The sequence below is a fragment of the Artemia sp. Qi Xiang Cuo genome, chromosome 2, assembly GCF_049724085.1.
Source record: "Artemia sp. Qi Xiang Cuo chromosome 2, ASM4972408v1, whole genome shotgun sequence".
Classification (NCBI taxonomy): domain Eukaryota; kingdom Metazoa; phylum Arthropoda; class Branchiopoda; order Anostraca; family Artemiidae; genus Artemia; species Artemia sp. Qi Xiang Cuo.
In genome coordinates this window covers 70,764,771-70,792,109 of record NC_142795.1, presented here as the reverse complement: position 1 = coordinate 70,792,109, position 27,339 = coordinate 70,764,771, and the positions used below count along the sequence as shown (strand labels likewise).

The 27,339-nt window shown below is 34.5% G+C and overlaps 1 protein-coding gene across 6 annotated transcripts in view; it reads left to right on the top strand.

Moving 5' to 3' along the window:
- LOC148955569 (uncharacterized) overlaps positions 1–24,973 on the top strand; it is a 195,404-nt gene extending 170,431 nt beyond the window's left edge. For all 6 annotated transcript variants that reach the window (XM_089102879.1, XM_089102887.1, XM_089102895.1 and 3 more), the window contains exons 3-4: positions 9,970–10,111; positions 17,164–24,973. In XM_089102879.1, the coding sequence (XP_088959005.1) occupies positions 9,970–10,111; positions 17,164–17,684 (663 nt within the window). In that variant the 3' untranslated portion in view covers positions 17,685–24,973. The remainder of the gene's footprint in view (positions 1–9,969; positions 10,112–17,163) is intronic.
- Positions 24,974–27,339: the final 2,366 nt, after the last annotated feature.

Genomic DNA, 27,339 nt, shown 5'->3' with positions numbered 1-27,339 from the left:
AAAATTGCCTACTGCCACTATATATCTAGGAGACGTCTGATTTAAGGATCCCCGGTAGCAACTCTTCATATTTGCGATTTGGATAATGGTGTTGTAGGTTATCCTTATAGTAAAATGGAATGTCTACTTGCTTCATATCAATGTTTGTGTATTGTATTTTTCTTCCCAGATTTAATTCTATTTCGAAACTGAATCCAAACATTTTGGAAACCTTATTTTCATGGAGCTGCTCTAAGAAAACATGTCAATAACTTCGCTTAAAGAGTGCGCTCAGGGTTAGCCTACCAATTCGGGGTATGACTAAAACACCTTTTTTTGCATCTTCATCTAAAAATAAAAACTATTATCCTTCCCTATACTTTCCTGAATTGGTGCGACTGATTACGCCTCTACAGAAACCTCTCTATTAAGTAGGTCTTCATAACCTCCTGAGAACAATGAATTTAGATAATTTCGGAGACCACACTGCCTTTCCATGACGATAAAATAAAAGTTCAAAATAGGGATAAAATCCTTTTTAATAGACAGTCTATAGAAATTCACAAAAATACCAGATATTACGGTCACAAATACAGTGGCCGTCATCAGTAGTAAAACTGATGATAAAACTGAAAACATCAGTAGTTTTACTACTGATGACGGTCACTGTGTATGTGACCGAAATATCTGGTATTTTTGTGAATTTCTATACACTGTCTATTAAAAAGGATTTTATCCCTGTTTTGAACTTTTATTTTATTGAACAATGAATTTTGTTCTATTGCTAACTTGAAAGAAAATATAGTGTGATTACTAACTAAGTACTTTTTACATTCTGTTATGTGCATTTAAGGAAGTGGTTGCCTTTTTTTATGTGCATATGGTCCTTTTTTGATGCATCATCGAAAAGATGAGCTACCCAAAAAAATTAACCTGTTTTAGGGGTTCAAGGCTCCTTAGAAAGAATTCAAATTTTATCAATGGAGTGTTTGTTGGCATATTAACTGCAGCTTCTTTTTTTATTGTACTGTAGATAAAAAAACAAGGTGATTAAACTTTGTGTGGAAGAGCTTTTATCTAAGACTTAAATAAATTCAATAAATGATTGAATTATAATGTTTTACAGAATGAGCTGGCTTTAAATATTTTTTGTTCGTTCCGCAAGTTGTTTGTGTTCTATTTTTCTCCAGTCCTACAGTTTTAATTTCAACATAAGTCAGAACTTCGCAATCATTCCATAGTTGGGATTCAGCTTTATGTAGCTATCTACGGAATTACATTTGAAAGTTGCTTTGTATTTTCTTAGACTGAAAAAATATTTCGGAACTTCATTGGAAAATGTAATTTTTTCTATTTTCAAGCAAATTCAGATCATTCTCCAAGAAAAAGTACAGGATAAAAGGGTACTTATGTGTTTTAGCGACCACACTTTGTTTTCAATCTGTAACGAAACTGGTTTTCTGTGTCCACTTGACGATAATCAGCTTGGCCTGAGCTAGATATAGTACTATGCAGGTTTATTTCAATTAAATGTTGAAATATAGAGGTGGTTAGGTATTTAATATAATGCATTCTTTGCGGCCTGCTTTCCAGAATTCTCTGTTGTAGTTTCCATAATTTTGTTACTAAAGTAAATTTTTTGTCAAATTTTAGTATATTTAATTAGGATTAACCTAACTTCACTTCTTTGGTGTGGTCGCTATAACACGTAATTACCGATAAAAGGATGACGATCCTCCTGAGCCATTGATGGTACCTAAGGCATTGGCACTTGTCGACGTTTCAGTTGCCAGGTCTTTTCTTTTTACTGGGACAGGCAAGCCTGTTGCCCAACCTTAGGGTACCTAGTATTAAACCTCAGGGCAGTATTGCCAAGCAGAGATCAATCCTCCGCGCCACTTAAGAAAAAGTCTAAGTTATATCGTAATTCTTGCTCAGTGAATAGATGATCTGAAACTAATAAATTTAATGATATAAGTATCTTGTCCTCTCAATGCAAGGTACAGCTATAGACTTTTTGCAAAATTGCATGCTTCAAATGTAACATAAACCTTAACTTTCTGCTTTTTCTTGTCCTCTTTGTAAACCAAGTGACGGAGTGTATGTCTTATTTTGTTCAGGTGTCAATAGTTTTCAAATATAAGGGGGAGTTTATTCGAGCATATAGTGACGATCTTCTTCTATCTCTTAACTTCAACATCCAGAAAGTACAGATTCGCCTCTTTAAATTTCATCATGATTTTCCCTAATTTTGCATATTGGTTATACACTTTTATCTTTTCATCCTTTTGTGTTATTTTGTTTAACATTCGCGTAACATTTTTGTATTTGGCTCAATAGATTTTCAATGCAATCGTTGTTATTATTATTAATATTATCGTTACATTATATCTAGGTCTACTATTGTCGAATAGTCTTCGAGCTAGACATGACTGAAACATAGTTAGACCCCGGCGCCACGCCGGCGCATCGACCGAACGCCACCGGCTGAGGCGGCGGCGTTTGGCGGACTTCGAATTAATTTTGCGGGAATTCTTTATTCCGTCAACCGCAAAGTCGCAGCTTTTCTTTTTCTCCTGTGGTTAAGTATTTCAATTTTCCTGATTAGGAATCAAGTAGGGCTTGCACTATCCCCGAATTTTCAGGGATCTCCCCAAAAATCTATGTGCCACCCTGAAAAAAATGTGGTTCCCCGAATCCCCGAAAATCACCCAATCACGGTGCCACTTCTAGTGATTTATCATTTCTGACTTTCCCTGCCGAATATTACTTTGTATACCATAATTCTTCACTGCTCTCTTGTTCGTTAATTTTCGTCTCTTGTGTTACTTTGCATATAAACCAGAGAGATCCAATTGCAATATACACGGTTCTTCATATGTTGACAAAAGTATCGTCTTTATGAAATTAAATAAGAAAAAAAGTTTTTTTTTTTTTTTTACTGAAAGTAAGGAATGATATTAAAACTTAAAACGAACAGCAATTATTCCGTATATTAAAGAGGCTGTCCCCTCCTCAACACCGCTCTTTACGCTAAAGTTGTTTTTTTTTAAGTAGAGTGGTGAAAAGGAGTCAAAGTTTAGCGTAAAGAGCGAGATGAGAGGACAGCCCCTTTCAAATTTTTGAACGTTTTTCAACTAATGCAGGTTCGATTTGGCTCACCGTGCATGAAAAATTAAAACTCAATTTGCATATTAGTTTTGGCAGATTTATTCCGGATATGAAGGGTCGCCCCCCTCCTCAATACCTTGTTCTTTACGCTAAAGCTGTTAGCACATTTAAAAAAGCTTCCTACTCTAATTAAACAGCCCCTGTGTTTCAGTTTTAGTAAACAGTCAAACTTTAGCGTAAAGGATAAGGTATTGAGGAGGGGGCAACCTTTCATAAATGGCGTGATTTCTGTTCGTTTTTCAAAAAATGTGGGTAAATTGACTAACCCTCTATGAAATATACCCCTGACCCTCATGGAAGACTCCTCCGTGGAACTTTCATCCAACTCCAAGTGTACTCCCCCCCCCGTCAAATTCTCTCCAGACAGTTCCGTCCTCGGTGAGACCCCCCTCCTCTGTCAAATTGCTTGTGAACGATTCGCCCTGAACAATTCTCTTTAGCATTTTTATTGGAATAATATTTTAGTCTCTAATCGGTTTCTTGATCACTCCAGAAATGCCCCCTTCCGTGGAAACTATTTCCCAGAAAACAAAACGCGCGGAAAAAGGCCCCGGACATCTAGCCGGATGATTCCCCCGGATAATGCCCCTGGAACATCTACATATAAAAAATTTGGAATAAAAATTAAAAAGAACTTCGTATAGTAATTCTGTCAAAACCCCCCAGTGTAACATTTCCCCTAGAATATTCAATCGTCAGAAATTTCCCTCCCAAAGGAAGATTCTCCCCTTAGAAAACTACCCCAAGCACACCCCCTCCCCAAAAAACAATGGCTGTATACTTTCCAATAACAAATACTATATGTAAACAATGGGCAAAGTTCACAACTTGCAGCCCTCCCCCGGGGACTATGGCGGTCCGGGGAATGTGGTGCTTTTCAACTATGCTGAACAAAATGGCTATCTCAAAATTTTAATCCTGTGACTTTGGGAAACATATGATCGTGGGAGGGGGCCTAGGTGCCCTCTATTTTTTTTGGTCACTTAAAAGGGGCACTAGAAATTTTGATTTCCGTTCGAATGAGCCCTCTCGTGGTATTTTAGGACCACTGCGTCGATACGATCACCCCTGGGAAGAAAAAAAGAAATGAATAAACACGCATCCCTGATCTTTCTTGTGGCAGAAAAAAAAATATACAAAATTCCATATTTTTGCATATAGGAGCTTCAAATCTCTACAATAGGGTTATCTGATACGCATAATCTGATGGTGTGATTCATTAAGATTCTATTACTTTTTTGGGGTGTTTTTCCCATTTATGAAAATAAGGGAAATATTCTCAGGCTCGTAACTTTTGATGGGTAACACTAAACTTGATGAAACTTATATATTTGAAATCAACATGAAAATCAGATTCTTATATGTATCTATTGATATCAAAATTGGTATCGGTTTTTTAGAGTTTCGGTTACTATTGAGCCGGGTCACTCCTTACTCACACTTCGTTACAACAAACTATTTGATGAGATCAAACCATTTCAAATGCAGTTTCCCAATTGCTATAAGATTCTTAAATCATTCGTAGTCAAGAATGTTATTTTCAAGTTGAACGGAACGCATACACTACACAGGTTCAGTTGGATTTTGAAACAGTAAACAGATTGTTGCGACAACTGAAACGTAAGTTTGTATAATTTTGTTTTATTTTGCTATTTTTAGATACATTTTCTTAATGTTTAAAATACAATCTTCTTTCTGAAAAATTTTCACCCCCCCCCCCCCAAAAAAAAACAACAAAACAGACAACAAAACAACCTACTAGTGAGACAAAATTTTGCTATATACTATGTACAAGATTGGGGAATTCAAGATTGAGACGGAAGTGACCCCAAAAATATTATTCATAAAAAAAAATTGTATGTTATTGCCTATAGGGGGATATCATTTTTAAATGATAATACTCAATTTTTTTTTTCATAATTGAAAAAAGGCATGCCAAAAAGCTAATTATTTTTTTTTTATTTAAAGCGGAGACGGAAGAAAATGATATCAAATTCCTTGAGAAACCATAGAAATATTTTGATAGACCCAGGGCCCCCCATTAGGACTTATTCATTATCTTGGGTATTTTTGGATTTCTCATAGGCTACTGGCCTAATTTGGTTTTTGTGGGTGCTTCCTTTTAGTTAGATTCCTTAGATCTTATTGAATGCCACGGCGAATCTATTATCCATTATTTCAACTATTATGCAAGGGTTATGAAACACCACAGCCATTTCGTTTCTACCAGCTTTCTATTTCTCTTGATGAATAACGAAGAAGAACAGCGTCCAGCCAGTGACTTGCGAAGTTTTTAACTCATGAATAGGCCCAATCTGTTGTAAATTCAAGCTGGGATTTGAGAAAGACTGATGAAAACATTAATGTTTGCGGTCAGCATTGATCGCGCCGGCGCAAAATAATCATCGGCAGTGCGCCACCGCTGTTATTTGTGATCCTGCCGCCGCCGGCCTTCTCTTATTTATTAATTGGGTCCCAAAAAGCTAAAAATTTCAAAACCCGTTTCAAACAAAACTGTATAATGGAAAATATATATATATATATATATATATATATATATATATATATATATATATATATATATATATATATATATATATATATATATATATATATATATATATATATATATATATATATATATATATATATATATATATATATATATATATATATATTTGTTGCTGATTGAGGAATGATAACTATTATTTTGATGCTTAATAGTGAAATATTATTTTAAAAACAAATTAATGGGAATTATTGAAAAATAGCCTGAAATTCATCAAAAATGGCGTTGGATTGAAAAGAAAAGTACACCAATGGAATTGCCATTGCAGAGAACCTGGTTGTAAAAGAAATTCGTAGCCCCCCCCCCACTTTAAACAACAACGAAAATCACGTTTGCATGGGTAGCACTGATGGGTCCTCTTTTTTTTTCTTTGTCGCTAGCGAGGCACTGGAACAGCATAGAGAGCTGCTTAAGGGTTCGTTTGAAAATAAATTGCTGTATCTAGTTGCCTTCTGTAAGTATTAAAAACGTAGGCTACTATTAAACAAAATGAAATTTTTGAAAAAAAATTGCGTCTTCATATACAACATCACTTAATAGAACCACAGAGAAACAGAGTATTTAGTTGTAAAAAAAAGTTGTGACTCGAAAACTTATCGTGCTTTTTACTTGCTTAAAATTTCAGTCAAAATAACCAGTCAAATTTTGTATTCTTTTTACTGACTCACATTATCACATAGCAACAATGGGTAAAAAGCAGGAATTATTTGGCTTCCCTTTCTGATACGCACTTAATGAATAACGGGAAAGTTTAACAGAATTGACGATAGACGTTGAAAAAATGAACCAAAGTGGACGAGGACTGTTCTTTACTCGTCGTAGGGGAATTCCCATCCCCTATCATCCTCTCCCCTCTAGTTTCAGGTTGCGATTCAAAAAAGTTAGAAATACCTTCGGGGATTTCCCTTAACATACATGTAGCGTATAGGTCTACAGTGGTGTCAATTGACGCAAGTCGGGGGGGGGGGCATATTTTTTTCCAGATCTAGGGGGTCGCAATTTTTTTTGTTTTACAATTTTTCAAAAAAAAAATACCCCAAAAAGAGTGTTTTCCAATGAATACACCATGAAAAGGTATTTTTCAAAAGCTAGGGGGATTATAAAGGATGATGCCTGTCCATCCCTCCAATTGGCGACCCAGAGCATACCCCGCTTTGAAGTAAAAATGTCGGTGGATTAGGTTAACCATGCCATTTCTGTTTTTGGTTCGTATGGTGGTAAAAACAAGATCTGCGTGGAGCATTTTTTAATATGATTTAATTCAAAGTATGTAAAGCAAGGATTAAATTTCATCAAAAGAATGAACTTGTCTGTTTTGGAAGAGACTGAAAAGAAAAAGTTACAATTTAAATAAACAGTGTTTAATCACAAGGGCATAATTTCGTCAAAATCATGGGGGGCGGGGGGTATAAATTTGGGGCTAATTTCCCTAAATCAGGTGAAAATGACAGCTAAAACTGAAAAATGAGCCATATAGTACTATAAAGGTAAAGATGTCAGGGACGTACACAGGGGGGGGGCCCGGGGCCCGCCCCCCCCCCCGAAATCTCACGATTTTTTTCATTTTCCCATAATTTTCTGATTTTTCTCACAGGATAATGGGTTTCAAGGATTTGCCCCCCTCCCCCCCCCCCCGAAATAAATTCCTGCGTACGTGCCTGAAAGATGTATACAAAAAACTGACCTGTTTCTTGGATGCTTGAATTATGCTGGCTGATCTTGATTTTGACACGATTTTAAATGAAACTATATTTCAGGTGGGGGCAAACTGGGGCCTGAGGGGGGGGGGGCAAATCAACGTTTGTGAGGGGCAGTTGCCCCCCTGTCCCATAGCAAATTACAATCGTGTTTGATCACCTCAATAGTTCCTAAACATTAATTTCTAAACTGGGCAATAACTGTTCACTTTTACACATATGAAGATATAATCCCTAGAAAATCCATAAAATGGCCATGATTTTAATTCTTTTCATTATAGAGCAGCAATGAATTAGCAATACTGAAAGAAAATTGGGTTATTTTCAATGAAAGTATTGCCGAAACTCCGCTCCATGGGTACATCCAAATGTTAAATGAGAAATTAAATAAAATGCATTTATTATATCGGTTCAAATAGAATACATCTATTCAAAACAAATTTGATACTGAAATCATTTTAAGAATCAGATTCTAATCCTCGGAAGATCCCTGATATTCTGATACTCCTAACTATTCTGATATTTCTGATATTCCTTATTAAATGTATATATATATATATATATATATATATATATATATATATATATATATATATATATATATATATATATATATATATATATTTAAAAGTATATATAAAAAAATATATACCATAGCATGTTGTATTCGGCTCACGTTTCTAAAGATTTGTCAAGCTTGCCAAAAAGAGAATGTAAAAAAACAAATCGTTTAGTCATTGGCCGCAACTAGAGCCAATTAAAAACAAAGGATGGTAGTAAAAAAAATTACCAACTCCTCGTTTCACGGAAAAGTAGTAGAACTGGATAGAAACTTCATTCGCGGATTGGCCAATATCTCTGGATAGCAAAAAATTGCAAATTTAAATTGGGTGGGACTAAAGCTAGGAATTAGCACGCTATTCAATCGTTTGCAGTGTCCTTTCTACTATTAGTTGATGACAACTAAAATCTCTGATTTTCTAAATTAATACTTTAGCCACATTTTGTGTAGGCTCTCAAAAGTGCTGGGGAATTTTGTTTGTCAAGAAAAATGTGACTAGAAGAGCCTTTTGGTGGAATAATAGAAAATTCGATATATGATGCAACAGAAAGTAAAGCAAAAATTGAAAGAACTGAATTAAAATTATGCATTTATTTTGCATTTCATGATTTTGACGGCCAATATTCATATTGACCATGGAATTTTGAAAATGTCCAGATTAACCAGTTGGTCTGTGACATATGATTAAATGTCTTAGTAGTTTTTTATTGTGTGGAAGGTACATGAACAGTTCAGTTGCCAAACCTGTGCTCCATGAATTATGGAGCTATCATATTTATTCCAGAAATCAGAAATTCATGTCACAATCGTCAAAGATCGAAATTACATTTTCATCTTTTCAAGAGGTTAAACATGAAAAGTAAGTTTATTTTCAAATAACGGTAAAGAGAAACATTAAAATTTGAAACAAACGGAAATTACCCTGTATATGAGGGGGGCTTTCCCCTCTGCATTTACCCGCTGCTCCTTACGCTATGGGCCCGGCATAATTCTTTGACGCCTCTCTCCCATAATATAATCTGCTGGCCTCAATACTAATAGGTGGCATACAGCTATGAGATACTCTATAACATTTAGTTTATCAGATAGACGGTCTGCCATAACGGTGGGTTTATTTATGAACTACATGTATATTTAGGGTCAGGTTTCATACCACGCTCCCGAATGAACTATGAAACAGAGAGGCTATACAAATATATTTTCAGAATTTTTTCTCAATAACAAGCGAAATACCAGAAATCGGTAATTTGTTGTGGTGTGATCTCTTTTGTTGCTTAAAAAGGGCACTAGATTTAGTAAATTTTCATTCGAATGATCCCTCCTTATATAATCTTTGACTACTGGCTGGATATGGTCAGTTCAGAGGAGGAAGAAAGAAAAACAAATTTTGCGTTTGTTTAGATAAGGGCTTGAAACTTCTGTCAATTTTCATCAAGGTGGGACTAAACCCTTCATGGCGGTGTTTTTCCTCTTTTGGTAAAATTAGCCAAATTTTTCTGGCTTGTAATTTGACAGATAATTTTATATTTAGTGAATTTTAAATATTTGGGATCAAAATTAGAAGCCCATTCTTATAAATTGCTATCAAAATTGAGTTTTGGTTACTATTTACACGGGTGGCTCCTTATAGTTCGTTACCACGAACTGTTTCATTGAAAAGGCCACTAACTTTAGCACGAATATTGATAGTACGTTAAATTAAGAATTCAGTGTGTAATCCTGAATTTGGTAATGTTGCAGCACCACAGACATATATCGACTTTACAAAAAAAAAAAAAAAAAAAAAAAAAAAAAAAAAAAAAAAAAAAAAAAAATGTGAGGTGAGGTGCTTAAAATGCAGCTTTCTCGCTAGATTTTTTTTTAATGCATGTATGTTAGTTTGATGGCTTTTCAAAAGCTATAGTTACCTCCCCCACCTCTTTGTAGAAATAAACCCTGTGATCCTTCCAGACTGTATGAGTCTATGGTTGACACTTTTTGTATTATTTTAGCGCAATGATGAAGACTCGAGTATTCCAGAAAGTGGAGGAGGAGGCGGTGGAGGAGGTGGAGGTGGCTCAGATGATGATAGATCAGATACGGCAAGTGAAGCACACCATGGAATTCCTTTATCCCCGGGAATAGATAGAAGAGGTATACTGGGTTCAAAAAGTATGAAACATAGCGAAAAGAGATAAAGTGAGAGGGCACTGAAACACTTATTAAAAGGAAAGCATGAACCAATCTAAACTGTTCTCTAGATCTTGCTTTTTAATAAAAGCGATGAGTTTCCGAGTTTGTTTATCTATTTGAAACTTGCTAGCACTTTTTTCTTTATTTATCCAATGCCCAAAACACAGTGCTTGCTGATTAATAAAAAAATGTATAAACTGAAGAAATATATTACAGAGTAATAATAATTTTCTGGATAACCGATCAGTTATTTCAACAGCAAAATCATAGGCGATCGCGCTGCCTAAGTAAAGAATGATGTGGGCACAATGTGTTATTTATTTTTCTTCTTCTTTCTCCATACCCGGGCACTTTGTATCGAAGGAGTTGTCGTAGAATCTTCAAAAAGGGTTCATTCGATTGGAAATTCGACTGGCTAGTGCCCTTTTTAGTAGTCGAAAGGGATTGGAGGGTAACTAGCCCCCCCACGCCCATCATTCCCCCAAACACATCCAATCAAAATTTTGAGATGGCCATTTTGTTCAGCGTAGTTGATTTCTGGATAGAAAATATGTTTTTAAGGAGGGTACTCCCCCACAACCCTCGGGGCAAGGGTTTTAAGTTATGCCCTGGGGGCATATAAGGTTTTTAAAGAAGGGGTTGTCGTAGAAACTTGAAAAAAGGCTCATTCGATTCGAAATTCAAAGGGCTAGTGCCATTTTTAATAGACGAAAGTGATCGGAAGGCAACTAACACCCCTTCCACGCCCACCATTACCCGAAACACATCCAATAAAAATTTTGAGATAGCCATTTTGTTCAGCGTAGTTGATTTCCAGATATAAATTATGTCTTTGAGGAGGACACTCCCCCACAGCCTTCAGGGCAAGGGTTGTAAGCTATGCACTGGGGGCAAATAAGGTTTTTATATAAGGCGTTGTCGTAAAAACTTGAAAAAAGGCTCATTCGATTGAAATCTCGAACCGTTGGTGTCCTTTTCCACAGTCGAAAGTGATCTAAGGGCAACTAATTCCCCACGCATGGCAATCGTTCCCCAAAACGTATCCAATAAAAATTTTTAGATACCCTTTTTTTTCAGCGTAGTTGATTTCCAGTTAAAAATATATTTTTGGGGAGGACCCACCCCAAGAACCCTCAGGGCAAGGGTTGTAGGTTATGCCCTGGTGGCATGTAAGGTTTTTCTATACAGCGTTGTCGTAGAAATCACAAAAAAGGATCATTCGATTGGAAGTTCAAATGGATAGTGTCCCTTTTAATAGTTGGAGGTGATTGGAAGACAACTAACACCCTTTCCACGCCCACCATTTCCCCAAACATATCCAATCAAAATTTTGAGATAGCCATTTAGTTCCACGCAGTTTAAAGTTCTGGAAATTATACCTTTGAGCTGGACACTCCCCCCAAAGTCTTCAGGGCAAGGGTTATATAAGTTATGCCCTGGGGGCATATAAGGTTTTTATTGAAATCTTTGTAGTAGAAACTTGAAAAAGGGCTCATTCGATTGGAAATTGAAAGGGTTATTGCCTTTTTAAATAGTTGAAAGTTATTTGAGGGCAACTAACCCTCCTCTCACGCCCACCTTTTCCCCAAACACATCCAATCAATATTTTTAGATAGCTATTTTATTCAACGTAGTTGAAAGTTTTGGAAATTAGGTCTTTAAGGATGACAACCCATCCCCCCACAAGCCTCAGGGCAAGGGTTGTAAGTTATGCCGCGGGAGCATGTAAGGTTTTTATAGAAAGCGATGTTGTAAAAACATCAAAAAGGGCCCATTAGATTGGAAAAGGAGAGAACAAATGTCCTTTTAATAGTCGGATGTGACTTAAAGGCAAGTAACCTCCCTCTCTCGCCATCCAATCCCCCAAACACATTCAAAAAGAATTTTGAGATATCCATTTTGTTCAACGTAGTCGAAAGTCCTGGAAATTGGGTCTTTTAGAATGATACCCCTCAGAGCCCTCAGTGCAAGGGTTGTAAGATATGCCCTGGGGGCATGTAAGGCTTATACAGAAAGTTGTTCTAATAATTTAAAAAAGTCAAACCGGAGAGTGTTAATGCTAATTCCCAATAAGGCATCTCAGCAGTATCCCAAGAACGACTGAGGGTATTATGGTCAAACTTTCGGGGCTGCTTCTGCTCTTAAAATTTAACCAAATCAAAATAGCCTAGCGTAAGTGTATCCAAGCTATAAAAGAAAGTAAACAGATTTTTTTGCGAATGGTATCAAGTTTTCCATTTCAGGTCAACTAGAGGAGGTATGAAACTAAATTAAACACTACTATTTGTTTCCATATTATTAAGAAAGTATATGTTGCTAGAGATTTCTGAAAGTTTTTCTCCAGAAAACAAATGTCAGACCACACTTTAAAGTATTAAAAAAACGAAAAGACTTAGAATAGTATTTTCTTTTTCTCTGAAAAGACTATGTATGTCAATATAAAACGGACAAAAATTAATTAAAAAAACTTTCCACAAAATAAGTTTTTCAAAGAAAAGTAAAGAACTCCATTAAACAAAAAATGAGCAAAAATCTAACGAAATAATCTACCAAGCGTCAAACTACCACAAATCAGCATCGACAAATAAATGAAACCCAAAACGAACAGAAATTACAATAAATAACCGAGTCAAACTCAAAACGAGCAGAAATTAACATAAGTTGGGCTCAAAACCCCTATGCCTTCCCAAGGCCAGAAAGTAATTTGCACTTTACTGAAAAAAATATAAATGTTTTAACTTTTATAACTTTAATAAATCAAATAATATTAACATTTTGATTACTAAGTATCAGTATATGTATATTAAACTGACAATGCACATTCATTCGTATTTTTTCAGTTATTTATTTTGTGGAAAAAAGTTTTTTAATTAATAACTTATAAAAATGACACAAAACTATAATACCGAAGAAAAGAGAGTTCTTAAATCTATATTAAAGGACTCTGTCTGACTGAGAATTGGAATATCACGCAATTCACAAAATACTTCAAGATTAATCACAGTTTACAAATAAAAACAACCGTAAATAAAAGTGGACTTGTGAACTGATTTGCCTAAATGATATATTAATTATTCCATGCTTATACGTTGAACTATTGCAGATGGCAGGCCATTTCGCGGTTCAGCTACCCTATTAACAAACAAATGATAGTCAATTTTTCTCTCTGTTTTTTTTTTCTGATAAGTTTTGTGATAATTTTGCTGGGTCACAAAACTATAAAGATCTTGTTACAAATAAAAGTAAGGAATTAGATATCTCAGATTGACCTGAATATTGTGTAAAAACTAGAAATTAAGTCAATTTTTTTTTAAACAAAAGTAAAGAGCTGAAGCCCAAACCTAAAAGAGATTGTTCTATACTGGCCCATCCTTGAATCGTGGCCATGAAATAGATTTCTGTGTGGTTACGTCGATTATTTTATATAATTTATGCATTCTCCGTGGTGCATTGGATTAAAGCTGTAGCTTAGGTTTCGACAAGAGTAGAATTTCCTTTCGGAAGTCAGATTTTCGGATTCGTTTTTTTTTTTTTTTTTTTTTTTTTTTTTTTTTTTTTTTTTTTTTTTTTTTTTTGATTTCGGTAATAGCTTTCGGCCAGAAGTTTTTGAATTTTCTTGGCCTACTAGTCTTTACTAAAAAGCAAGTGTCCGTAAAAAATTCGGCGGGGGTTCTGAAATGCCAAAAAAAAAGGAATTTTAGCAATAAATTCACAATTTTTCAAATGATCTTGCGTCAAAATTTAGCTTTGAGACAGCAAAATAAATATTTTAATACCTGTATCGTGCAGTATTTTTTTTTAGCCGTCAGTTTTGCCCTTGTCAGTCGGAAGGATTAGGCGAACTTTAAAAAGAATCCTAAAATGTCTATAAAGGATTGGAATCTAATTGGCAAGGATATCAATTTTTTTTAAGCCTTTTATCCTAAACTTTTACCACGGATTTTAATAGTTGGCCTTTTTACGTCTGTTCTGCATTGTCTTTTTTTTGCCTCAGTTGTCTGATTCCACTAACTTTTTTTTTTTTAACAACATCGTTTTTTAACTAATATATTTTTTAAAACTGATTTCAGTTCTCTAGTCATCATAGAACTGAATTCAGTAAAATAAACAGAATTGGCAGTGAAATTACTTTTTTTTAAACAGAATTGGTTGCAAACTTTTTTTAACTGACTTCAGGTCTCAAGTCATTATAAAACTGAATTATTAAAATAAACAGAATTGGTAGCAGATAGCCATCCTTGAAAAAATTAAATAGTTTCAGAAAATGGTAGTAAATAGTAGTTACTGTAAAATAATTCATTCTAAACAAATTAAATCTACCAAAATTGGAGAATAATTGATCCATGCAATAAATTCCCGTTTATTCCTTTTATATGCTATATGAGAAGAATCTGGGAAAAAGTTTCAATAAGCTATAGTACTTTTTCTGGAAATGTATTAATTTTCTTTTTTGTTTTTTAACTGATGATAATGTCCAAGGCCGTGCCCATGATTTTTTTCGGAGGGGGTTTTACTAAAAAAAAAATGGGGGGGGGGGGGGTGTACACAAAAAACCTCAAAAAACACATACAAAATTTGTTTATGTCCATTTTTGTTACATTTTTACGAGTCAGAAAAACATTTCGGGGGGAGGGGTTCAATCCCCCTAACCCCCCCCCCTGGATGCGGCCTTGATAATGTCTTATCTACTTAGTGTGCAACAACAAATTTTTTCATATTAAAGAAGACACATATCATTAAAATAGATTGCATTAACGAACCACTTCCCCGAAGTCTCAACGTTGTTACGATTGTTCTTACGATTTCTTATATGTTCCTTGTAATTCAATTGTTTTAAATGTCATCCCCCCTCCCCCTAGATTAGGTTCTCATAAAACTAAATATGAAAAAAAGATCAACAAATAATATACTAACAACTAAAAACACTTACAATAATTATCATACACAAAAAAACTTATAAGGCGATGGTAGCACCCTAGTCTATGTGGACTTTCCTCTGCAAGCGTCGAACATAATAATAATAATTATAATAATAATAATTTATTTTTAACCCACGTCATATAAAAAAAAATGACACTTGTGGAGTACGACAATGAAAAAAGAGAGTAGGCTACACACTACAATTATGCAACAATGAAATTACCTAAACAGACGGACTAAGGGATGGTAAAAGGTAAAGAATACCTAGCATTTGAGTAAATGTATAAAAACACAGTTTTCAGCCCTTTCAACGCATATGCAAATTCTTTCCATTGACATAACGTCAAACAATACTGCCTGAATGACTTTTTTTTCTCATTCTCCATTCTATTTTTTGTGTGTCACAGTGTTCTGTCAGGTTTTTGTGTAGACTTTGTTTTCTTCTTTTAAAAGCTTTAAACCATTTCATGAATTTCAATTAAATTTTATATATAAAATACTCCCTTTTATTCTCCATGTGTATATGCTATTTTTATTATGACAAAACCAAATAAAAAACTATCAATTATCAGCCATTAGACTTCTAAGCTTACGTAAGGCCATAATAAAAACATATTCGCATTAAAAAAAAAGCACAAGCCTGAACACAGAAATGGATTTTTTTATAGACAGTAGTTTTACCAGAGGACAATTGCACTGAAAAACTTTCAGGAAAGTAAGTCCACAGCTGAAGTAAACACAGATTTGACTAAAAAAGAAAGGAAAAAAAGAAAAAGTAAAAACAAAAACCGAAAAAACAAACGAAACAAGTGTGTTATAAAATATACCACTGCGACGACTACCACTAACAGCCCACTGCAGCACCAACTTACCTTAGATCAAACAGCAGGATTTATTTAATAATTACGTTATTGAGGCTTATGACTAGATTGGTCATGATGTGCCTGTAGGGCTTTTCTACTTATCTTATTATTTTCTTCTTTGAAAATATTATCTTTTGAAACACCCATCTTTTAAAAAAATACCTTAGAAACATATTTTCTTTGCAGTTTTTCTTATCTTCATTTTTTTTTCTGAACTACAGCACCCACGCATTACGCGCCCAAACATTCAGTAGATAAAGAATTATCGTAACTATTTACTTTCTATTATAACAAAAACGCAGTCATATACTTATGCTTTAAACAAATCTCTTAGACCATAATGCCTTTCGATTTACAGAATTTAACAAATGAAAATATAGTGAAAATGGGTGTAATATTTTAAACAAAACCTTGGACAAAACAAAAAAAAGCAACAAACTCTAAATAATAAAGAATCTTAATATTTCGACTTCACGTCTGGAAGACTTTATCAACGAAAAAAACACAACAACAAATGAATTAAGCTAAATTAAACAACAGAGGACAAGTTAGGTTGTCTCAGGTACCGTTCACCACACTCCAACTGTACCAGAGACAACCACATTTATCATTCTATCGTGTGAATTCGTGGTACTTGCATGTTGATATTGGAAGTTGTTAAAATGTTTCATTGCCAAACTCAAACTGTATTAGAGACAACCTAACTCGTCATTCTCTCGCGCGTATTCGCGCAAGGACATAGGTAAAATCCTTCGATAGAGCCGCTGAAAATGTACAAAATAAAATGAAGTACGGTTATTTAAATTAAACAACAGATGACAAGTTAGGTTGTCTCTGATACAGTTTGATTTATCATTCTGCCGTGTGTATTCATGTTATTTGCATACTGATATTGGAAATTATTAAGATATTTCATTGCCAAACTCAAACTGTATTAGAGACAATCTAACTCGTCATTCTCTCGCACGTATTCGCACAAGGACATAGGTAAAATCCTTCGATAGTCCTCTACAAAACATGTAGATGACCTCATGTTTTTTCCTATATACTATGTCATGCGTATTTAAACTTCTTAAGATGTGTCTTATCCTGCTGCCTTGTTTATTAGTTTTGTTTGTGAAAAAATGTTCAAATAGCAGCTAATCAAATTATGTGTTGTTTCCCCCCCCCCCCCTTTTTTTATGCATCATCATCTTATTCAATATCCTGTAGTTTCTGGTTTTTTTTTAGGTGATATGAGCAATCTCCGTTTGGCGTCATACGTTCCGACTCAGAAATTAGAATGGAAGCGGTACAAACAGTACACAAATAATGATATTACAGCTGCCATTGAAGCCGTTAAAGGCGGCATGAGCGCCCTTCAAGCCTCAAGAAAGTTCAAAGTTCCATCTCGAACACTTTATGACAAAGTTAAAAAAATGGGCATTGCCACTTCGCGTCCTTATCATCGTTCTACGGGTCTACCTCCCACTCCTGTGCCTCAAGTTGCACTCTCATTGGTCAAACGAGAAATGTACGATGTGTTGGTTAAACGAGAAATGCCTTCTAATAACGGTGAAGATGAGAGCTCAGGAGAGGATAAGATTGAGGAAGATTACCCAAAATACCCAACAGATTTATCGAGGGGCGAGTGGAGGGAGGAAGACCCACAAGTAAGAAGTCCTAGGTCAATTATAGTCGGACCTTACGGTCGAATGTCGCTACAGCCATCTATGTATCCACCTCCCGAAGAAGCTGGAAAGAGTACATAGAACTCCCTAACCTTTGTTGAACTTATAACCGGTGAAAAATTAGTCAATTTGTTCAATCAACGAAATGCTTGTTTGCTCAATTCATAAGTAACATACCCCAATTTCCCCCCCCATTACACAAAAATAGGTTGTTATTAGCTCATTTGCTATCCATCAGATTACAGGTAAATGCTCAGGTGTCTCAGTGTTTTAATATACAGGCTCAGTGTACAAATTTAGCGGGTTGCACAATTCGCTGTTTCCCTACCTCAGTTTCAGCATCTCGTTGCATAATTATTATATACGTAAGGTGTATTCTAGTGTGTTATTATTATTAATCGTGTGTGTTTTTTAATTCCTTCTTCTTCTTCTTGCTGGGCTCACTTCCATCGAACTATTCAGTGGCTAGTTACTGAAAATTGTTACTGAAAATGAAAATTGCAATAAACTGCATCTTATTTACACATATACTTATATATATATATGTATGTTTAAAAAATAATAATAATTCACAATTAAGTATTGTTTAATTTAATAATAAGTAAAAAAATATATTATATACTGTGCTTTGGTACCCCTAATTGAACATGAGCTAATTTGAATACCAAGAATTTAGGGCAGTACATATAAATATATACAGTAAAGAGTATACAGTATATAAAGATACAGTAGGTATAAATACGTATAGTAAAGCGGTACAGTAAAATATATTTCAGAATATGTTTTTTTTGGCGTTACTCTATTTCTAGAAAAACGAAACACGATGATAAAGTTTATCCGCGCTTTTTCGATTCTTCAGCGCCAATTTATCAAGCGGGGTTGATATACGGCTACTGTCATATACTGATGCATACATTTTTCTAGAAATACAATACAAATAAAATGAAATACAATAAATACAAAAGAAACAAAATACAATTTGCTCATCAGATTGAATCGATTAAATTAAAAAATTAATTAGTTATCAAGTATTTTAGCTTGTTGTAAATTACACCCTTACTTTTTACTTCCAAATTTTCTGCGGTGCCAGAGATATCAAAGGGACCTTGGAAGAGTCTAGTCTCTTGGAGGTGCGCTGTAGTAAGCACATCCTCCCAACTGGTTGAAGTTAAGTCTCTGTGGATCTTTTTGGTATTTTAGGCGTAAAATATTTTCTTTCGACAGGTACCACAGAAAATTTTCTTTCGGGTTCGTTATTCAAACACTTGCAAGATGATAGTGTTAAAATAGCAATATAAATTTTTCTTACAGGCCATGGAAAGGGCCCAGCAATACTGTCTTTGCTTCTTTTTGAAGGTTAGGCAGATTTTTGTTAGTTCTTGTTCTTCTACTTAAAGTGAGAGTCTGGGAGATGACCTCTTTGGAGCTTCCACATGACTCCCAGACTCTTTTCTTTGAGTATTTGTATTGTAAAATACAACGTGTGTAAATTATTACCGAGTGACATTTTAGTAATGTGCGGGTTGCCTAAGTTTAACATTTATGGTTTTGGATATTGCATTTTCGACAGAAATTAAAATGAACTAAAATTAAATTTAAAAAAATCAGGGATATCATTTGATATGCTGGGGCTTGCGTTCATCCTCTGCTTGTTTTTAATTGTCAAAAAGCATTAAAACTCAATGTTTAATAAATTTAAGAGAAAGGGTAATGTTGCACCATTTACCATAAAAATAACTGACTCGAAGTTGCATCCCGGGAAAGGGGGATCTTGAAGTAGCGTACATACAAATATGTACATTCCAGTTATTTAGTGACAAGAAAACCTCTAACAAAGATGACCCCCTCCATAGTAAGAATTATTCGTATTAGTCTTGGCCTGCCCTTACTAAAATGACGTTCCTGGTTGAATCCTAAGACACAAAGGTGACCCGTATAATAATATGTACCAGTACAAAGTATGTGTGACTGCAGTGGTACATTTGGACACTATTTTCAGGGAATTCGCAAGTAGTGAATTTTAAAACGGAATGGCGTACCGTAGTGTTGAATCCTCTGAATTTAGTGCCGAAAAATAGCTCGGGATTGAAGAACTGGTTTGTGTTATCAAATTGACAGTGACGTGAGTTAGTGCTAATCTTTTTTTGGGATTCGAGTTCAAATTGAAATGAATACGTAAATCTTGCCTGGTGATAAGGAGAAAACGGAGGAACCCCGGTGAAAAATTTTGGTGTATTTTTGGCTTTAATTCTTTTTTTGGGAATTAGATATTTGAAAAATTGTTTAGGATTAGAAAATTTCTTGGTTTGAAATTTGTATTTAAAAAAGTTGTCTTGGTCAATAGTGGATTTTAAGATCACGCTAGCATGAGCATTATGCTTTCTCAAAAATTTTGCTTCACAAATCCCAATTATGTGCGAGGAGGCTTTGATGTCCCTTCTTGCCATTAGAAATGCGCTAAAGTTCATCAGACCATTTCAAAAGTTTAGAAACAGCCACCAAAGCAATTTTTACTAGAGCATTTTGGCTAGAAACAATGTTATGTTCATTAGTGCTTTTGTAGAAAAATTTTATAGAATTCGGATTTCTTCTTAGAATAACTTGGTTTTATGAGATAATTTGAACCGCTGTGATTTTTCCAGGTTTGTGAATTTATCTGACCACCTTTTTTCCTTTTTTTTAAGTCTATCTTTCAATTCTTAGGGTCTGATTGTGAAGGTGCGTAATAATGTCTCTCAAAATAATTTCAATAATTCGAATAATTAATATTGAATTGAATTCTTTCAAACTAACGCTTAACTGTTTATTGCATATATAATTTAACTCGTAAAAAAATTATTAAAACTATATTTTCTTTTGTTGTATAAATACGCATACACGACCGGATTTATCAATTGCGGTTAGAGCCTGCAACCATCTGAAGACACGCGATAGTTAAGGGACTACATTGTGAGTAGTGAACTATGCGTCGCAAAGTAAAAATTGTCGTAACTGTTAAGCAGAGGGACACATTGGAAGGAAACCCTAAAAATTTCTGGAAATTACTTTAAACCAATCATAAATACTACTCATCTCAGTCCTTATCACACACACCCCCCCCCACCTCCACTCCTAATGCAGCAATATATAGCCGACTATGTATACTCCCACTATGTTTTGCAATAGCGTGGCTGTTTTCTGATTATTATTTTACGCCGAACAGTAATCAATTGGCCGGAAGAAAGGAGTGGCGCTATTGTAGAATATAGTGGGAATATACACAGTCGGTTATATATTGCTCCATTAGGGGTGGGAGGGGGTGGGGTGAGGAACTGAAGAAAAGCGCTTTTAGGAATGAAATAAGTAAGTATTTATAATTTCTTTAAAGTAGTTTTCAGAACTTTTTGGGGTTTCCTTCCAGGAGCGTAACTTGCTATGGGGCATGAGGGGCGGGGGCAACTGCCCCTCTTAAAAATTGGTCCCCCCAGACCCCAGTTTGCCCCCTCCCGCAGCTGAAATTTAGTTTGTTCGTAAATCTCGTCAAAACTAATATAAGCCTGCATAATTCAAGCATCCACAGAAACTGGTTAATTTTCTATAATATATCTTTACCTTTATGGTACTATATGGCTCATTTTGTTCAGTTTTCACTGTCATTTTCACTTGATGTGGGAAAATTTGCTCCAGCTTCCCCCTTCCCCCAGGATTTTGACGAAGTTATGCCACTATTTCCTTCAGTTGGGCCTCTCTGCAACACAACTACCAAATCTGCTGTTTATTCTACTAAATATAAGATCTATTTACAAGTTTGGTTCTCGTGCTCATATACAGGCAAATCCTGTACTGTATCAGATAATTTTTTGAAAGTGTAAGTATTGATGGTCAGATAAATGTATTTAGGTGTATTTAGGTGTAGGTGTGCTTCTTTGAATTTGATTGAACACTGTTACGGTACTCCAGGTTCACTTAGATGTTCACACAGGAGCAGTATTCGCTTGTCATGGCAATTTAGTTGCCAATTAAAGGAATTTTACTGGCTTTGCCAAGCAATTTATTTAGTTTAAAAATCCAACTTTTATCGCGCAAATAGGCAGTTTCTTCTACACAACAGAAATAATGCTGTAAACTGCTGCTTATATTTTTTTCTACTACAGCAAGAATCATGGAAGCGACAATCCTGTGTGAACATAATGGGCAATTAAATTGGTGATTGATGTAATTCATTAATATTGTCTGTGATTAACTTTTTCTATGTGAATCTTGAGTTGATGAAATTTGAATCATTTTCGGAGAAGCATTTAATTAAGCTTGCTAAGAGTAGGGCAAGCCATTGAATGTGGTACTTCGTTTGGATCAGAAACTAGGGCAGGGCTACATGGTTAGAATTCTTGGTGCACGGGCTATCCTTCCCTTCTTGGTTCCTTTCCTCTTCATATATTTATCTTCTATGTCTATTTTCTTTTTACAAGGGAGCGGCTCTTATCAGTTATATAATTAAGCATTTCGTACCGCCTCCTTTGAAACAAATAATGATAACGAAGTATGTTGAGAATTATCTTTCCGGCACTAAAATAAGTAAAACAACTACTGTCACATCCTTTCTTCCATCTTGTGAAAATGTGTATTATAAAAATGTTGTTATAGTCAATATAATATATTATTATAATTAGCTCTGTTCCAATGCGATTCTCGCTCCGCCCTGGCACGGAACGCCTTTATTGTTATTTCGCCAAAAAGCTATTATTATAGAAAGTTGTATCTTGATTAAAGATACAACTATAGGTAGTGTGGGGGAAATTAATTAAATAGTTTGGCGAGTTATTGCTGGAAAATTCAATTGCTGTTGCCGAGAAACTTCAATTGCTGGACGATATAGTATATTTTCTCTACAGTCTGGACATAATCATCTCAACCCTCGTAATGTTTGAGTTGCAAGTTGTTCACCCAGTGGCTCTCGGACAAACTGCATCTATTCACTTTTTTTTTTAAGACAATCAATTTACATTTTAACTTAAAAATTGTTTTTTTGTCTTCTTATAACTTACCACACTTTCAGAATGATGTTATTATACAAACTCCTGTTCGATCTTGACCTCTTAGAGATCATATAGCTAATACTCAGTACTCCGCTATTCTTATGGATTTTCAGTTAAGTGGCTCAGTCTGAATCAGCCTTAGAAATGATAGGATTTTGAAATAATTCAAGCCGAAGATTGTTACTATATCAAGAAAAAAAACGCTACTTTAAGAAGCGAATTCTTCTGTTTGCTAAAGGAAAAACTGTGAACCTAGAGGGGCACGCTGTAATTTATGCGAAATATAAGCAAAAACAATATTTGTGCAGCAATGAAAAATTCCGACTAACGCCAGATGTCATTAGTTGCGTGTTTCAACTATTCCTCTCGATGAAAAGTCTTGTTAACCAAAAATTCTTTAATTTAAGCGAAAAATAAATCGCTCGCCTGAAATAGTGGATAACTAATGATCAGTGTTGCCAAATGTATACTTTGTGTGCCCTTTGGCTACTGGAATACGGGAAATGGCAAATCACATGAAAGCTAAAATTATTTTTTTGTTTAATGTATAGACACTACAGGTGTTCAATTTGGTCGAAATAAAACAAACCGATTAATCCAGCTACGGATCTGTCGAGGTCAAGAACGAACTATTTTGTTATGTTTCTGGAGTTAATCTATTTGGAAGCTGGTTGCCCGTGCTCGAGTTGTGTTTTTGTTGTCAGTGTGGGTGCCTTGATTGGATGGGTGGATTTTGTGGGCTGGACCAATAGTTTCATGTTATCGCCACTGCAATTGCGCTCAATTCTACCTCAGGATTGCAATCTATTGTGCGTTATGTAGTTAGCTATTACAGTTGTGAAAAACAGTTTGCGTCTCATTTATTCATTTCCTAAAGGTTGCCAATGTTATCTTGTCTTGCCATCTTAACTAATTTATTATCACTTTCTTTACTAATTATTTGGTTATCTGTTCGTTTTATTACTTTGAAGAAGGTTTCGAGAGTTTCGCCTCTGTGTTCCACTCCTCTCTTCGTATTGTCCTTTTTTTCTTTTCTTTTTTTATATGAATTTGTCTCTATTTTTCTCTCAATCAATTTTTTTTCTTAATATACATTTACCGTTTTCAGTCTCATTTAATATAGAATAAAACTTCGCTTGATGTTTTTTTTTTGTTCAAGGGTATTTTCTTGCTCCCCCTTGACTGCAGCTCTGAGCTAACTTTAAAAATGCCAACTTCTCATTTATCTCAGTATTACTTTCAAACAAATGTTAAACTAAAGCTTTAATCCCTTTAGTTGGCTGTGTTAATAATCAATTAATATCATTCAGCCCTTTGATTAAGGTCAGTTTTTTTTTTTTTTTTTTTTTTTTTTTATTCATTACGCTTAAATGAGGCTTCGATTGCATTTTTAAAATTTTTATAATCAAGGTGAAATCAATTTTCCCCTTTCTTATCCATTAAGTAGTCTCTATGAAAAATAGGCCTGGATTTGTGCATGAATTCCGTTTTGGGCCCGTTATCAAGAAACAGAATAAGACCCTTTATAGTAATTATTCTGTATAACTTTTTTTGACCGAAGGATTTAATTATTTAATCTTTTAATTATTTGTAGAACACGAAGGATTTAAAAAATGCGATTGAAGTGTTTTTATGTGATGTTATTACTCCTCCGAAAGTTTCAATCCATCCCAGTTAAATCCTGCATACACTCTTGGTCCTTGAATAGGTGAAAAAGGGGCAAGTTTTGCTGTCATTTATAAGCTGTATTATTCAGTGTTGAATGTTTAATTTAATACGTTCGATCCTGGGTTAGTTACTATTTTTTCTGTTTTAAATCCAATCCTCAAAAATGATATACTTTCCCTTGTTTAATTCTTTTCTCTCATGCCATTTTTTATTTCTTCTCTTTTGATTTATATTTCGAAATAGCTTCTAATCATTTCTTTCTCTCTTTTTTCCTCCACTTTGGCAACTGTTTCACTTATTTCTTTTCTTGAAAGTCTGTGAAAAGAAGGTTGTTGCATATTATATGAATTTTAGCTTATGATATAAGTATAAGTTTTTTAGCTCCTTCTTGTGCACTTCGCCCTCCCCCTTTTCTAAGAATCACTGAAGTATCCACATTGTACTTTTGGTGATTATACTGTATACGTAATTTTTAATGTATTTCGCTGTTTTTTTTTGTTTCTTATTCATTTTTGAGTTGACTGCGTTAATATTACTTTTTACGTATCGCCAACGCAGGTATTGGTTATTTGTCATGTTTTAGATTCAAAATTATGAAATTTCGCTTTTGGTGTTCAAAAAAGAATGTGTTTGACCCCTTTCGATTTCAAAATTGTATTTGCGTAATCACAATATAATAATTTGCTTGTTTGATTTTTTTTTTTATTTTCCTCCCTTGAATAGACTCTTATTTCTGATATAGGATACATCAGATAGGAAAGAAAATATAGAATATAAGGGAACACAGGATAAGAAACAGGAAATGAAAAAATAAAATTAGGAATAGTGGAAAATGAAATATAGAAAACTGCTGCAGGAAGCATTAGTGGAGAAAGAATAACCAATTCGAGAGCTGATGTAAAGTATGCCTCTATGTATAGTATGCCTTATAAATTACGAATTACAAGGATCAATTTATATGTAAGAATACATTTATAGAAGAAATGATTTAAAAATTTTCCTATTCCACCGTGTTCGAATTATCATTAACCCAATTGTCATTAAAATGAAGTTCATTAGAAAATAATTAATCATATGCTGTCATAACAGCAGTGAGGAACTTTTTAAATAATAGTTACTAAAATCAATTTTGAGCAGTATTTCAGATATGCATCTAACAGCTTTCATTAGCGAAGAAAAAAATATAAATTAAAAACATAAAATCGATTATATTTAAAAATTCATTTTAAGTTTTATAACTAAACGAATGTTATGTAATAAGTTGTTTGCTGGTCACATCTACAGCCGGAGTGCTCGTTTAAATGAATGAGCTTCTGCTTTTATAAATTCATCATTTCTACACATCACACATTTCTTGAAAATGAGTTAGAAAATGAGAAAGATTCCTTTAAGAAGCACATTTTTAATAGCTCTAGCTCAATGACCTGTAAACTTTCTGTGTTCACTTCTCTGTGAATTATCTACTTCTCTGTACAGTGAGACTTCTTCTCTCTAGGGCCTTATGGTAGCGTTGGCCTATTATCTGGGTTCTACCGGTGGAGGATGTCTAGAATCTCTAACCATCACATAGTTTATGTTTAGAGTATAAAATGTTTATTTGTACATATAATACAGTGAATGTACATATGGCGAGGACAGATACAGAATTCGAACTGACTCAAATAATCTAAATTGGTAACTTATATTCAGCACAATCTGCCGATACACATCTGGGCATTTGACAGAACTGTAAACTTCTGATAAAGAGAATTCGGGTTGGGTTATTGACCATTGAGCTTCTTCCAGACAGGAAATATTATCGCTTTATTCCAAGAAGTGGGGTTGTCGATTGTTGATAATTTACAATGTTTGCATTTTAGATAGTGGGGTTATTCTGGGTTCAAGTGACATTGGGAAGGATTATATATATGAATTTCTGACATATACTTATAATTTTAATTATTTTTTTTAACACATAAAAACACTCTTCAAAATCTTAATTTTTTTCCCCGGGTTTTTCAAAATCTTTTTTTTTTCAAAAAAAAAAAACGATTTTCTATGCTCAAAAAATGGTTCAACTAACAAGAACAAAATAAAATACTGCCACTAAAACTGAATCAACAAGACATAAGAAAATATTTTCCCGATGGGCATTTTCATTTCACTTTATATTGTCATGCTAAGTTTTCATAAAATCGCACAGCTACACCTAATATAAAAATTTGCACATCGTCAGAATATCTTTTAAAAGAATTTAAATTTGAACAGAACGCATAACAGAACAAAAATAATAATCTTCACCAGAAATACAAAGAGATTTTCATTTAACTTTCTGTTACTAAATCTTTAACTCATTTTTTTTTTCAAATTATTCGGTCCCGTTACTATTTATAATATATCAAAAGGAAGGAAATAAATCATTTTAGAAAGGTTTGTAAAATATATTTCGCTCGTCATTTTTATATCTCTATTTTTCCTATTTCAAATACAGCATTTCTCCTGTCCAGTTAATCAGCATAAAAACTAGCTACATCCTCATTTTGACATCAATTCCCAACACCGTTTATACTACAATAACATACTAATCTCTATAATCATCTTACTCTACTTATCTCAATAATTGTTTCAATACTCTCTATAATAAGCTATCCTCAAACTAAGTCCCCTTCTCGAAAAACTGGTAGTTCTACAGCGTTTTTATTATATTATACTCTTTGAGATTTTCTCTGTTTTCCTATCCTGAGCCAGTTTTATTGCCGAATCCACTAGGACACTTGGCAAGACTATTTTAGCTATTCTAGGGATACCCTTTGTCCTTGCCAACGCCTCCTAGCGGATAACAATAAAGAACACCTTCCTTCAGAAACAGACCGTCAAAAATTGTTCAACAGCCAAGACACAAAACTTTTATCTGTCACTCCCCCTGGCACGGAATTCTTTTGCGCCCTGTTGACTATTTTCCTCTCTGGCACGGAACTCTTTTCCGTCCTGTCGACTATTATTGTTTTCTCTGGCACGGAACTTTTTTCCGCCCTGTCGACTCCTGGCAGGGAACTCTTTTCCGCCCTGTCGAC